The sequence below is a fragment of the Globicephala melas genome, chromosome 1, assembly GCF_963455315.2.
Source record: "Globicephala melas chromosome 1, mGloMel1.2, whole genome shotgun sequence".
Taxonomy (NCBI): Eukaryota; Metazoa; Chordata; class Mammalia; order Artiodactyla; family Delphinidae; genus Globicephala; species Globicephala melas.
In genome coordinates this window covers 114,338,874-114,354,911 of record NC_083314.1, presented here as the reverse complement: position 1 = coordinate 114,354,911, position 16,038 = coordinate 114,338,874, and the positions used below count along the sequence as shown (strand labels likewise).

Sequence of the window (16,038 nt, the reverse complement as noted above, 5' to 3'; positions counted from 1 at the left end):
AGAGAGGATTTCTCAAAATTTATTCCAGTATGCATGTGGACAGAAGTTAACAGATTATTTACTGTATGCAAACTCTTTTGAGTCATTTAAGCCCAGTAAATTTTACCCTGATGCATAAAAGATAATGTTACTGGTTGAACAATCTTTTCCTCTATAAATTGCAGAAGAATAGTGGTAAAATTTTTCTCTTCTTCAATCAAAGATCAACTTTGTAATTTCTGTGATTAAGCTGAGTGTAGACAAACTTGATTTTGGTCTTATTTTATTTCTAAAGTTAAAAAAGAGTCAGTGAAGTTAAATCACCCAGTATGGATACTATAATAACATGCACTGATTTGCTTTCTGGATGTAACTTCTTACATTTTTAGAAAGTAATAGTTACTCCTAAAACTAAAATGTACAAGACTTTATAATCAGTGCTGAAAGCAGAACAATACTCCGTTTGCTTAATTCAGAGTAAATTTCACAGTTGTTTTAACATATTATGTAATATAATTTGACAAAGTTGTTTAAGGTATCAGCTATATTCACAATTCTGTCCTTACAAAACGGTTATGGCTGTCCATTTTCTCCCTGCCTCTATCAAATTTAAGAACCTTAGGAAAAGAAGAGAGTGTTTGTTGTACAAATTTAACAGGTGGAGCATGAGACAAGAAGAAAAGAGGAACCTCTTACACTCTCCAATGACTTTTCTAGCACAAGTGCCCTTGGGTAGTCTGGAAACATAATGATAGATATTGCTGACTTCCAGGTTCCTTCTTTGATTCAGAAATTCAACTTCAGTTCATTAAAATATTATCCTAATGAAAAGACTTAAAAATGAAACATGTATTGAATTGGTGCCTGCAAGATGCAAGGCAGTTCCACAGGGAGTTCTCTGGCAGTTCAGTGGTTAGGACTTGGTGCTTTCACTGCCTTGGGCCTGGGTTCAATCCCTGGTTGGGGAACTAAGATTAAGATCTCATAAGCTGCATGGCACAGCCAAAAAAAAAAAAAAAGGCCGTTTCATAAAAGTTAACTAATTTATTTTCATACTTGCCAGATGAAATATACTCTTATCATTTTATAGATGAGGTGAGACTCAGAAAGGTAAAAGAGTTAGCCCTAAAGCGTAGAGAATGTATGTAACTGGAGTTGGGATTGGAACCCAGATATTCTTTCTACTAAAGAAATAGCTTAGTAGAATTTTTAAGATGACAAGAATGTTCCATTTTACTTAATTTAACTCCCTTATCCTATGTGTAGGTAAATCAAGGCTCAGAATTGCCCAAAGATAAAAGCTAGTTTGTGGAAAAAGAGAAACAGAATCTAGTTCAGTGGTTCATTCATTACTCCTTCACTTGGCTTCAGTGACTCTTCATAATCTTAGTTTTATTCCTGAATTACTCATCTTTCCTTCTAAATCTCTTTGCCTTGATCCTCTTCTTTTCCTGCATTTCTTCTATTGGTGGTCTCATTCTCGTTATGACTTTTAATGCTAGCTGACAGCTCCCAAATTCATTTTTTCTGTCCATACGTGACTCATTGAGTTGCAGACTTTTGTATCCAACTTCCTACCTGAAGTCTCCACTCAGCGGTCTAATAAATATCTCAAATTCAACCTAAAACTGACAGATTTTTCTTTTCCATAGCTAATCTGTTCTTCCCACCATCTTTCCCATCTCAGTTGATGGCAACATTATCCTTTCAGCTACTTTCAGTTACTCAAGACAAAACACCCTGGAGTCCTCACTCCGTATTTGATGCACAGGAAAACCATTTTGGCTCTATCTTTAAAATATATGCAGAATTCAACTACCTCTTACCACCTGCTCTCTAACATTAAGTCAGATCCTGTTACTCCTTTCAGAACTTTGCAGTGATTCCCCATTTTCTTCAGAGTAAAAAAATAAAGACCTTACAAAGCAAGGTTTTGTCAGGATAACAACATTTTTAAAGGGTCACTCTTGTTGTTAAGTTTCTTTCTCACTAGAATATAAACACTGTGGAGGCAGGAATCTTTGTCTCTCTTTGGTTTACTACTCTATCCCAAGCACATCAGTGCCTAGCACATAGATGGTATTGAATCAGTGTTTGTTGAATTTAAGTTCATGCATTCATTAAATATTTATTAAGCTCATGGTATATGACAGACCAGTGCTGGATACAGCAAATCAGCTGTGGTCTCTGCCTTCATGAAGCTTTCATGAAATAGATGCCCATTCTCAGAGATACTGATTCTGTTGGTCTTCTGTGTATTCCAAACATCTGTATTTTTTAAATTATTACAGATGATTTTGATACACATGATGTGTTAAAAGCTTGTTGTGTGTGTCTGTACCTCACTGTAGAAATAGATTTATTCTCAAGAATATATCATTAGGAAACTCAGAAGTAACTTGGTCTCTAAGGGTTGAAAAACATTCCTAAACAGGAAATATTAGGGGAAAGAAGACCCAATAAACACTCTAGGGAGTACATATTGCACAAACACCTCTTTCATGTTAAATAATGCCAGTTTCCAATAACCTTATCACTCACCTCTACTGGTTGAAAGGGGTTAGACTGTCTCTTTTCCATATCTAGCTCTTTACAGCTATTTTCACATTATTTGCCCTGTCATATATTTTGTGCTATCATGGACTGCAGAAACACGTAGGAGTCAAAAGAATTAAGTTATTTTCCCAACAACGAAATTAACTGAGTTTGTAGTCTCACTGAAGCTAGGGTTCCTTATCTTTCTTTAAAAAAAAAAAAAAAAGAAGGTTCCTCATCTTTAAAATGAAGGTTTAGACTAAATTAAGCTCCCTCTAGCTGCAATATTCTATAATTCTGATTTTACTTTTGACATCTACAGCAGTTATAATTGATAACAGTGATAGAAACAATACAGTATCAAAATTTGATACAGTTTTGAATCATCCCATTATAGAAGTCTTTGGTGTTTCCAGGTTAACATACTATAAATAAAGGTCTTGCATTTAAAACATAATTTCATTTATTTTCTAGTTTGCTAATTTCAGTTGATACATCAACATAGCACTTTGGAAAGTTCAGTCAACAAAGAAACTCCATTTCTGATTACATTTCAGAACAATCATGGAAAAAATACTTTCACAATGATTCTCATTATTTCCCCTCCAGTAGACTTTAAGGGTATGACAGATTCCCATCATTAACATGGTTTACTATGGGAGTGTGGACTACCTATCATAATCTCTGGGGAAGAAGAGGGTGTGATGTGGAGATGAGGAGGACATGTCTAGAATTTGAAAAGATTCCCAAATGGTTCTGATATCTACCATCACAACCCTCTACCACCATTCCCCATTTGAGAATCACTGTTCTGGGGAGTAACCAAATAAATGTTCTCATTAACTAATTCAAGACCATCACTGTATCTGCATTCTACATAAAAAACTACTTTATTCAGGTGTATATATTCTTTATCCATTGCATTGTATATTACCTGAATTCAGAAGATAGTTTATATGTAGTACATCACTGTCTGCCATTCCGAACATCATGAAGTGGAGAATAACTGATACATTATATTGAACAGTTCATGCAAACTCTATTCTAAATGAAGATAAGTATACTTCAAATGAGTTATTCCTTTGGAATCTAAACAAAATTAGAATATAACCATTGTATAAATAATCGTGGTATTTTTCAAGTGGACAGTGTGTCTTTGAATACCCTATATTCTCTAGGTTTTACTCCAAGTAGGATAAATGAGGAAATGTGCAGCAAGTATTTTTAAGATGAAATTTTCATTCTTTTATAAGGTTCCTGACAACAACCTGAAACTAGAGTATATACCCTGGAGTTGGAGAGCCTGGTTTGCAATTATAGCCTTACCACTTATTATCTCTGCAATCTGGGCCAATTACTTAATCTCTGTAGGTTTTAACTGCATCACCTGTAAAGTGGGGATAATAATCGTATTTACCTCGGTGTTATGTTCTGGATTTTATGAGCCAGTGAATATAAACTGTTTGGCATAGTGCCTAACTTCTAATAAGCCATTGTGTCAAAAGCAAAAACTAGAGAGGGTGGTAGTTCACATCTTTTTTTTTTTTTTAGAACATAAAACCTCTAATAATCTGTAATAATATAGGCTTTGCAAAAATGAAGTTTTTTTAGTTGCTAATATGAGTTGACCCCAAACCTTCAGCCTTCAAATAGTCTTTGTTTGCTTGACACAATACTACTTTTCCTCTGGTATGATGGTGACTTAGTTTATTACTTACACTAAAATTGTTTTTTGATCTGTCACTAGAAGAAAAAATAAAACTTCTGTATAAATAGTAAATAGTGTTACAAATAGTGCTTCTCAAGCTTTCATGTACAGATGAATTACTTGGAGATAGAAGCTCAGATTTTCAGGCCCAATACCATTAACATCTGAGATAAGCCCCAGTTATCTGCATTATCATCCTCTACTTCCCAGTTGATTTAGATGAAAGTGGTCCCTAGGACCACACTTTGAGAAACATTTATTCACAGAATAGCATGAGAGTGGCAATCAGAAGACTATGGTTATGAATCTAGCATTGCCATAGATTTCTAGCTTTGCATCCTAATGATTTAACTTCTGCTTTGAGAACATGAGAATGTATATCAAGTATGTTGAACTTTTTCAAAGTCAGAATATAAATTAAGAAGTTCTATATGTTTGAAGATAATGTAATAAAGAGCAAAATTCATGAGGCTGGGAACTGTAAGACAAGATTTCTCATCCCAGCTCTGCTACTTTATAGTGTCATGATTGGGTAAGGTATATAATGTCTCTGAAATCTTAGTTTCTCCATCTTTAGAACAGAGTTAATACCATATTCACCAAGTATGTCATATCCAACTAGGATGTAAGTACCAAGAAATCAGACTTTGTTTTTGCTCACTGTTGTATATTCAGCACCTAGAACAGTGCCTGGTACATAGTAGGTACTCAATAGGTAATTGTGGAATGGATGAAGTATATTATTTGAAGTGATCTAATAAATCCTGGGAATAGAAACACAAAAATAGCATAGTACCTTCCCTCCAGAAGCTCACAGTCTGGGCGAGACAGACATGCACAAATACTTCAGCATAGTTAAATGAATGAGTGTACTGTGAAGATCACCTGAGGTAATGTAATGATGCACATTGCAAGTTATAAGGTGATGGTGGCACTTGTAGAGAACAAAAGAAAGAATGCAAGTTCAGAAATGGATCTGTTAACCCTTTAAAGCATTTCTTCAGAGATTTATGGTCAGTTTGAAGTTAAGGCCATGATAATCCAGAGAATAATGTTTGTATTTAGTGAAGGTGGGAACATGAAATGGGACCTGTAAGTGCACGATAGGAAAATGGGATTAAAATGAAAGTGCATGTGCTCACACACATGTAGATATATGCACATACATACCTGTGTGTGTGATGGGGAAGAGGGCAGTGGAAATGCTCGAACACAAGTTGAAAAGGATAATGGAGAGGTGGTAGTAATGAAGGAAGAGTAAGGAGACATAGATGCAGCTGTTTCTTCTAATATCATCCTTTAGTAGTACTCATTTTAATTTAATTTTTCAGTACCCATATTAATAATAGGGTGAAAACTGGGAGTTAGGTTGGAGTAGAGAGAGGAGAAGAATGTGTTTAAACAAAACAAAAAGTAGACCTAGGTCTCCAATGACTGGTACTTTATTTTATTGATTACTTGATATATAACATCTTCAGTTATTTGGGGGTTTTTTGTTTGTTTTTAAGCCTGGGGGCCAGTCAACTAATTGTAAAGTCTTCACAGTTTAGAAAGTGGAAAATGCTTTTAAACCAATCTAAATCATTTTTTGCACTATTGCATAATAGCAGAATTATTTTTAAAAGTCACTCATAAGTAAAAGAAAAGTAGTTTCCTATGCTATGAAAGGCAGTGTGGATTTTTATAGTCATTTTTAGACTTCCTTTTTGATCATCTCTTTCAAAAATGTACATACTGATATCTTTCATATGGTGTTTTTCTATTTAAGTTGCAAGTTTAAATTTGTATGTTGCTAAGACACAAGATTTATCATGTGGGATCCAAGGGGTCTCTCTTGAAGATGGGTAAACCTTCTGACATTGCTGGAAAAGTTCTGTAGTTATGCACATTTTTCTGGAGAGGGGCCCATGTTCTTAAAGAGAGTCCATGACCAAAACAAGGCCCTAAGAGAACAGTTTTAATTCATTGACTCAGTTCTCTTTTTTAAAGACTACTATGGAGACTGAAGTGTGTAGTTAAAAATATCTGAAGGTCATCACTACATTTTTTTATTTTTTTTATTATTTTTTTTTTTTGCGGTACGTGGGCCTCTCACTGTTGTGGCCTCTCCCGTTGCGGAGCACAGGCTCCGGACACGCAGGCTCAGCGGCCATGGCTCACGGGCCCAGCTGCTCTGCGGCATGTGGGATCTTCCTGGACCGGGGCATGAACCCGTGTCCCCTGCATCGGCAGGTGGACTCTCAACCACTGCGCCACCATGGAAGCCCCTATATTTTTGTTTATATAATGATCTAGCACCTCAAAAAAAAATTTTGGAATGTGTGTTTTACCACATGGTCTGTTTTGCAGGTTCGATTCCCTTCTCACTTCAGTTCAGATCTCAAGGACCTTCTAAGGAACCTGCTGCAGGTGGACCTGACGAAGCGGTTTGGAAATCTAAAGAATGGTGTGAGTGATATAAAAACTCACAAGTGGTTTGCCACAACTGATTGGATTGCTATTTACCAGAGGAAGGTGAGCCTTTTCTTTCTTTAATTTAAAAGCTTTTTAAAAGTTGCTGTTTAAATTATATGTAGTAGAGGTATCTTTAACTTAACAAATGGTTTTATTTTTTTTTTACCTTTTGAATTAATCTTATGCAGGACTTAACCTTTATAGCCCACAACTTAAAAATGAGTTTTCTCCTTGATAGAAGGGAAAGTGTATATTCTATTTTGACCACCAATTGAAATGTTTTCCTGGTTAAATTTTTCCTACCCATGCCTCTTTTCATAATGCCATGACAATTATATATTAGACAATGTCGTAATGGTTTGCACTTCAAAACTGATGTGAAGCCACACTAGTAGGATGATATGTAAGCAAATATATTCTCGTACCCAGAATTGGCATACAGCCAGATATAATAACGTTTAAGTGCTGGATTCATCAGATATTTTTCAGTCATTATTACTTTACCTTTGTAATAAATTGAGACATTTAAGAAAAGATTTTGCGGTGCTGAATTACTTTCATCTCTCCTTTTGCTTCTTAAATGCCCAGTTAAAGATAGTTTGTATGAATAAAGTGTCTTCATCTTGAATATGTTAATTTTTTCTTTTTTTTCATAAAACAAAAACTTCTAATGTTTCAGAAATTTGTCATATTTAATAATGCCATGCAGCCACATGAGTGAATTTCCTTAGGAAAAAAATGTAAATGCTCAAATTATTAATAGCACAGTTTTTCTAATTTATATTTTTTATAAAAGATTTTTTTAAAAACATTAAAAGAATTTTAGAATGCAGCAAATAGAAAATATATCAAGACCAAGACAATGTGAGTGCAGTACAGCCTTTGCATCTCAAAGGGGTTCAAAAACTCTCTAACCATTAAAGTCATTGAAACATAGCCGTTAGCATCATTATCTCAGCTGGTTGTGTTATGTAGTCAAGAACAAGGTCCAAAGCAATTTAAAATAGATTTTAGATCTAATAAATAAATATTTTATATTTTCATGTTTTTTTCTAAATTTCCTAGCACCAGTGCAGTACTTTCAAATTAATGAAAGCAACTCTGTAACCTCTCATTTTAATCTTTGAAGTAATCCTATGGGATAAGTGGTACCATTTTCCCCATTTTACTGATAAGAAAATCAGCTCAGAAAGGCTAACTGCTTTAAACATAATCATACAGCTGCTAAATAATGCCTATGTTTGATTCCAAGTTCTTCAGATTCCCAATTCCAAGATCACATTACCCCCTTTGAAGGCCTTTTAACATGGTTATTAAAATAAAGCCCCAAACCACTCAACAGTACATTGTTTCATAAGATATTCATAGATTTTACATATTACATGCTTAACTTTCATGCTTTGATCAATTTTGGAGTAGGAAGACTCTGCCTCAGAAGGCAGAAGAGAGCGAGCATGAACTCTGGGGTTAGGTAGACATTGATCTGAATCCCAGATCAGACAACCATTAGGAGTGAGATCTCAAGCAAATTACTTAACCACTTTAAAGCATCAGATTTCTCATCCTTAAGATTTGTATTAAGGTAGAGGATGCAAAAGGAAGAGTAGTTTGGAGAGAAAGATTAAATAGATTGGTCCAGGCTCTATTTTTCTTTCTGGTTGAGGTATGTTTCATATAGTTATCATCAGGTAATCTGTTAAGTAAATAGATTTGAAATCATCATAATCCCATCATCCAGACAGCACCTCTATTAACAGTTGGCATATTTATTCCTTTTCTCTGTGCTTTTCCTCACCACAGTCCATTCCCATGACTTCAGTGACCACCTTCAGTAGTAGATCTACTTCTTCCGACCCTGCATTTTCCCCTTAGCTTCAGGCCATTACATCACAATTACTACCTACTACAAGATTCTATTTGGGTGACTTATTTAATCTACATTTTCTTTTAGTGCTTTTTGATCTAACTTCTTTTTGTTATTGTTGTTTAATAGTTAACCAATTATCCTCTTAGCATTTGTTGAATAATAATTATCTGACTGCTTATTTGAAACTCTACCTTTCCTAATACTAAATTATTATATACTTCAGTCTGTTTCTGAACTTCATTTTTTATGAGCTCTTTTTGTCTCTTCTTGTACTGTATACCACACCACCACACCATTTTATGTAGCTTTATAATGTTTTTTATTTCAATTTTCAAAATACTTATATATTTAATATGTGGAATTCTTATAAATATTTATGAAAAATACATAATTCAATTTTTTCCAGTTTTATTGTAGTAAAGTACACATAACGTAAAATTTAACATCTTAACCATATGTAAGTGTACAGTTCAGTGGCATTAAGTACATTAATATTGTTGTGCCACCATCACCACCATCCATCTCCAGAACTTTTTCTTCTTGCAAAACTGAAACTCTGTACCCATTAAACAATAACTCCTCTGTTTTATTGGTCTTTCCAAATATTTATGTTGTACTGGAGGATCTTAATTGGGATTACAGTATATTAATTAGAAGAGAACCAAAATCTTTAGGGTTCTTTTTAATGAGCATGTTATATTTCTGCAGTTATTCAGATATTTTCTGTCATTTGATAAAGTTTTAGAAACCCCTTCCCTCATACAGATCCAATTTCTCTCTCAAAGTTATTCCTTAAATTTATATTTTGGTTGCTACTGTGAATGTGTTTCTCGTCCATTGTAAGAGCACAAGGGAGAAAACATTTCTATGTTTGTTACAATTGGCTACCTTACTAAATAAATTCTGTTATTGATTTCCTTGGATTTTATTGACAGATAATCACAGTGGGTGGAGGTGTCATTTGCCTCTTCTTTTTCAATATTTGTATCTTTTATTTCCATTTTGTTTTATTATATATGCTAGAATGTCTAGAATAATATTTTAGAACTGTGGGCCTGTTGAGCTGTCTTATCTTGTTTCTCTTTTGAATGGGAATGCCTTTTATGCTTTACCACCAAATATAAAATTAGCTATTTGTCTTGGATAAGTATTCCTGATCAGCTTAAGGAAATATCCTTGATTGCTAGTGTACCGTATTTTACCTTCTTTGACATATTAGTATAAGGAGTTACATCAGTGAGATATCCTAACATTCCTGAAGTGAACATCATTTAATCATAGGGTATTATTATTTTAATATCTGCCTAAAATCAATTTGCTAAAGTTTTATTTAGGATTTTTACTTCCATAGTCATAAGTTTTATTGATCTATACTTTTTGTTTTCTGGAGTTGAGATTATATGGATTCATAAAATGAGTCTGGAAATTTTCCATGTTTCTTATTCTTTGGGAAATTTAAGGAACATAGGAATTATATTTATACCTTGGAAATTTTAAGAAATTAATTCTCCTGTGGATATTGGCCTCTTCAAATTTTTGCCTCTTATAAAGTCAATTATAGAAATTTATATTTTCCTATAAAATCATTTATATCCCTTTGTAATTAGCACTATTTATATTATATTTATTATATTATTGTTAGTTAATGCTATATTTAGATGAATTGATTAGACTTTGTTGAAGTTTGTACTTTTTATTAGTATCTTAAAGATTTATGATGTATAATGAATATTTTCAATTTTATTTTAGCCAACATTTACTAATCTTTACATATCATGTATTTTAAACAATTATTCTTAAAATGGGTAGAACTTCTACTGCTCAGTGCTTTCCAAGGGCTGGATTTATCTCAGGTAGTAAACAGCTTATCTGCCAAGAAGTAGCACACTAAAACAAACAGGTTATTTTATTGGGCAAATTGATCAATAGCAAATCTTGATGATTAACAAAAATGGACTTGGGGCTCTCTGGATAATTTACAAACAGAAATAATTCAGTACTTTAACATAGCCATTTGTTTTACTATCATCTCAATTCTAAGTATGTAGAGAAGTACAAAAATGATAGTAAATTTGAATAGTTTTCATAGTCCTTTTTTATTCTCTGACCAAGTGCTCATGAACAACGAAATAGACAAAGGCATCTGGCAGAAAGACAAAAAATGGGAGAAAATGGCCTGGACAGCTCAAACTGTACAATCGTTTTCCAGAGATTGTCTCAGTAGGTGTGATCCTAAACTGCTGCCTTGCTAGTAGACATGAGGCGACTGTCTGCTTAGCCCATTCTTCTGTGCAGTGCAGAACTGCAGGCCCCAATGCAGGGCACATAGGCAACCATCTGGCAAACAATAAGATATTAGACTTCCCATTCCTACTTATTTTTTACCTTATTCTTTTTAGATGTCTTGTTTGTGTGTATCTTATAATAGTTCAGCCATGTGTGTAAATAATTTATAAATAAATAACTATACATTTATTGGTGATATATACTCAAAAATGTTTTACTAAAGGGCATATAAATCAAAAAACTTTGGAAACCACTGGTATAAATATTAGAAACAGCTCTGGACTGGAAGTGGAGACCTAATGAATTTGAAACCTGCTTTAGCCACTTATTAGTCACATGAATTTGGTCAACTTTCTGTCTTATAATCTGTAAAATGGGAATAAGGCTACCTTCCCTGCCTCCCTCACAGTGTTATGTTGAGGAAGAAATGAAACAGCCTGCATATAATTGTTAGTAAACATTATAGATGCTGTGTAAATTGTGGTGTTATTGTTTCAATTTTTCACATCTTTTCCTCAAACATATTCAGTACACCGCATTATCTTTATACAGACCATATTTTAAGTAATGGAAAGACATTTTATTTTTAGGATCCAAAGAGAAAACTGTTCAGAATTTAACAATTTTGTAATTCTAAAAGAGATTTTTTTCAAATTTCTCAGAAATTTTTGATAGCCAGCTATTTTAACAAAATAGTGTTGGGAATTTAAAAAAAATGATTAAAAATAAATCTGAATTATCTGTAACCTCAGGAGGAAGGAATTAAGGAAAAGGGGATAGAAAATGGACTTTAGAAGTAAAGAACTGATACAGGAAAAACTGGAGTTCTGTAACCTTAAGTGCCAGCATTTTGATGCCAGCAGTTAATTATCCTAGAAATCTCAAGTATTGTTGTTGGCCTGTACCATTCCTTGAATGAAAATATTGAGATAAATAGCAAACCTATAGTTTGCTTCTTCTTTTAATGTTGTGATCTTTTAGGGACTTAAAGGCATTTAAAGATTGCCACTGTGTAGTAAATAGGCGGAATTTATTTTCCTTAGTGTTTGTTTGGAAATTCTCTGGCATTTGTTTTTCCTCTTTTTCCATATCACCAAGCAGTTAACACTTCTGACACTATCTATCTGGAGATACCAATTGCCAGTCCAGTTTTTGCTTCTGACTAATGGGCTATAGGTCAAGATTCCCACAAACACCTGGGGGTCGATTAATTTGCTAGAGTGGCTCACAGAACTGAGAAACTACTTACTGGGTGACCAGCTTATTATAAAGGGGTATAACTCAGGAATAGCCAGATGGAAGAGAGGCACAGGGCAAGGTGTGTGGGAAGGGGCTCAGAGCTTCCTGCTCTCTCCAAGCCACTCTCCCCAAATCCCCACTTGTTCACCAACCCAGGAGCTCTTCGAAACCCAAACCCCTTCCTTTTGGGGTTTTATGGAGGCCTCATTACATAGGCATGATTGATTCATTCATTGTCCATTGGTAACTGAACTCAGTCTCCAGTCCCTCTCCCCTCCCAGAAGGTCAGGGAGCGGGATTGAAAGTTCCAACCTTCTAATCACAGGGTTGGGTCCCCTGGGAACCAGCCTCCATCCTTAGGTTACTTAGGGGCTTTCCCAAAGACACCTCATTAACATAACAAAAGACACTTTTTGCCACTCTCAACTCAGGAAATCCAAGGGTTTTAGGAGCTTTGTGCCAGTAACTGGCACAAAGACCAAATATATATTTCTTATTATAAATCACAATATCACTCTTGTTTCTCTCTCTGTCTCAATTATAGGTTGAAGCTCCATTCATACCAAAGTTCAGAGGCTCTGGAGATACCAGCAATTTTGATGACTATGAAGAAGAAGATATCCGTGTCTCTATAACAGAAAAATGTGGAAAAGAATTTTGTGAATTTTAGAGATGAGCAACAAGATGACATCAGAGCTCACACTCAGTCTTTGCACTCTGTTAAGAGATAAGGTAGAGCTGAGACCGTTCTTGTCGAAGCAGTTACCTAGTTCCTTCATTCCAGCGACTGAGTGAGGTCTTTATTGCCGTCATCCGTCTGTGCACTCTACATCCAACTATGTAACAAGGCACCGCTAAGCAAGCATTGTCTGTGCCATAACACAGAACTAGACACTTTCCTGCTTCTCTTTGGTTCGTCTTTCTCCTCTTCTCCTAAATCCATTTCTTCCCGTTTCATTTTCATTAATTTTTCTGCAAATAGTGCTTCATTTTATTTTGCTGGTGTTGCAGATGGGCAGTGTTACGGCTATGTGACATTGGAAGGGAAGGATATATGTTGCTTTTAGTAGTTCTTACCAATATTTTTGTTAGTTGCTTAAGGATATACTTTCTAATAATTATTTTTACTTTGAGTAGCTCATATTAGGTTTTGCCAAAACGCTGGACAATTTTTGAAGATAGAATGTCTTTACACCAAGGATATTTATACAAATAAAACAATAACTTTCCTAGAACTAATACAGAGTAGCTAGACCCAGCAATTTGGATTCCTACAGATCAGAAGCTCTATTTCACTTCACCGCCTTTCCTGTCATCCTCCCCTCGAGTAAATAAGCGACCAGCCTGTGCAGTATGACAAGCGTGTCTCCTTTGCAGGAAAAGCTAATGATATGGATCATCATCGCCCAGGTTCTCTCACTTGATACCAGCATTTATGTAGGTATCAGAGAAGAGTTCTAAGATTTCTAAACTTTAACTTTCCATAAGGGTTTTAGCCAGTATTTTAATAGAACATGACTAATGAAAGTGACACATTTTTAAGTTTCTCAAATAGTCCCCATTGTAAACTTTTGAAAGGAAGAGAAATGAAGTAAAAAGAACATTAAGTGAACAAATACTTAGCTAAGTCAAACAAGTGGCTTGATTCTTGTAAACAATATAGAGGCACTTTTGTTTAAATATAGAGGTTTTTTTGTTTATTTTGCTTTGCTTTGCTTTGTTTTGTCACAGTAAGAACAAAAGTTGTTGTCAGGTGATTATGCTGGTGTACTGTATTTGTCAGCCTGAGGTAGAGGCCCTGTTGCAACTTTGGCTTTCATCCTATGCCTCAGCAATGAGGAAAGGGGACAAAATTTATAAAACTACCACAACTGTGTTTTAGTTTTGAGGTGTGGTATTTTTAGATATGTTGTAATTTCTTGCCTCTTCTTTCAGTAAATGGAATTATGATCATGCAGATACAATTTTAGTATTTGAGTTTAGTTTTTTTTAATATACTTTTTTGCCAATTGACTTATCATTGCTGTCATGTGGAAATTTCAAGCACTTTTGCACATTTCGTTCACTGTTTGTTGAGACTCCACGGCTTAACTCAGTTTTTTAAATATGTTTTTTCTTTGCTTTTAAATTTCCTGTCTGGTTTTATCTCTATGTGTCAGTGACCTATCTTAAAACAACACACCAAAATAGTTGAAAATAAACTGTGTTCATTTTTTATGATCAATTTATATGCATATAAGATGAGTTGTGTTTAATCAAACTGGTCTTAATGTATATAAGCACTCTATTTGCTTCATTATCGGTGCAGGTAGGTCACTGATTCTACTTCTTTTCATCTGTACCACACCCTTGTAAAACCTTTGAAGACACTGAAAAAATCTGTCTGAGATATTCTCCTTATCAGTCTGTACATCTTTTGGTTGTCAAGTGTTTCTGCATGGTCATGTCACTTAAAAGCTGATACTGATTTGTTGGTCACCTATATTTAAAATGTGCAAGAAAAATATGAAATACTTTGCTGTAGCAAGTTTTATGTAACAAAAATATATCATGTTAATAAATCTAAAAAATTTTAATTACTTTTTTTGTATTTCATTTAGACCCAAGAACATGCTCATCATGTATTCTATATGTATGCTATAAATGCTATGGTACCTTTGTTGTATATTATTGTAAAATTATTACAAAATAATTTTAGTAAATCATGGGGGTGACATTTTGATTATTACATTTTTAGTTTTCAGTAATTAAAAAGATTTCTATGAATTCTAAAAAAAAAAAAATATGAAATTACTACTGCCCGGCACAATTTGCTATAGAATCTACCTAGGTCGATTACCCTAGGCATACATTGGTTTTGAGGGATATTTAGCCGTTCCATTTTAACTCTCCATTTAAAGGACACCAGTAAGCTTTCAAATATATCAACGGAGTCTATTTCTGACCACTCAAGTACATTGAATTAGAATATCTTAGAATTATATAAAACTCCCAGTTTCAGCCACAATTGAGCCAAAAATAAGATAAAAGTTTGATTAATAAATAAGTGGAATGAATCAGTATTTAATATCAGATTACGTTATTTGAAACAGAAGAAATAATGACACGGCATTGTCGAGGAAGGAGCCCTAGACTGAAAGTCAAGGCATCTGTCAAGCCTGGTCTGTCACTATCAGCAATGACCTTGGCCTCAGTTCTCTTATCTATGAAATGGAAGAGTTCCATTAGGCAGTTTCTAAGGTCCCTTCTAACTTTCACATGTTGTGACGACTCTTTTTGACGTTTTGAAGGGATAACATGCTTAGAAGCAAGTCTCAGTAAGGCTATATTTTAGGGCATCTTTCTTCTCCTTACTCTACAGTGTTCTTACAATTCTTTGAATATCATGAGAACCTCGTGTCTGTTCTGATTCCTTCCTCCTTCACTGATGCTAAATATCCAATTGATATCAAACTGTCAGCCTACCAAAAAGATATTGTGGCTTGTGGGCACTGCTGTCTTGTTCTGATATGTTCTTGTAGTGACTGCCCATTGGCCTGAAAATACTCATTGTAAGCCTAAAAAAATCATATTTCTTTCCCACTGTTTTTTCTGCTTGTTGAAGAATCAAATGAAATAATGTACGTGAAAGCACCTTGTAAACTGTAACCTATCAATGTAAAATGTTAAGGTGTGTTGTTATTTCATTAATTACTTCTTTGTTTAGAATGGAATTTCCTATGCACTACTGTAGCTAGGAAATGCTGAAAACAACTGTGTTTTATAATTAATCAATAACTGCAAAATTAAAGTGTCTTGAAAAGATAAAACAATTTATTGAGTCTTGGATTCTATTTAGTGCCCTTATTTCCTGATTTATTTTCTGCATACACCACAGATGCTTATGGATTCCTAGCTTTTATGTATTTGGGTGAGAACAGAGCAAGAGAGGGTCAAATGTCCACTAGTCTATTCCAACTGTGTATTTACT

General features: G+C 34.4%; 1 protein-coding gene across 8 annotated transcripts in view; it reads left to right on the top strand.

Moving 5' to 3' along the window:
- The window catches only part of PRKACB (protein kinase cAMP-activated catalytic subunit beta), a 142,840-nt gene extending 127,979 nt beyond the window's left edge, over window positions 1-14,861 (top strand). For all 8 annotated transcript variants that reach the window (XM_060303499.1, XM_030866053.2, XM_070044851.1 and 5 more), the window contains 2 exons: window positions 6,572-6,736; window positions 12,613-14,861. In XM_060303499.1, coding sequence (XP_060159482.1) covers window positions 6,572-6,736; window positions 12,613-12,738 — 291 coding nt within the window. In that variant the 3' untranslated portion in view covers window positions 12,739-14,861. The remainder of the gene's footprint in view (window positions 1-6,571; window positions 6,737-12,612) is intronic.
- Window positions 14,862-16,038: the final 1,177 nt, after the last annotated feature.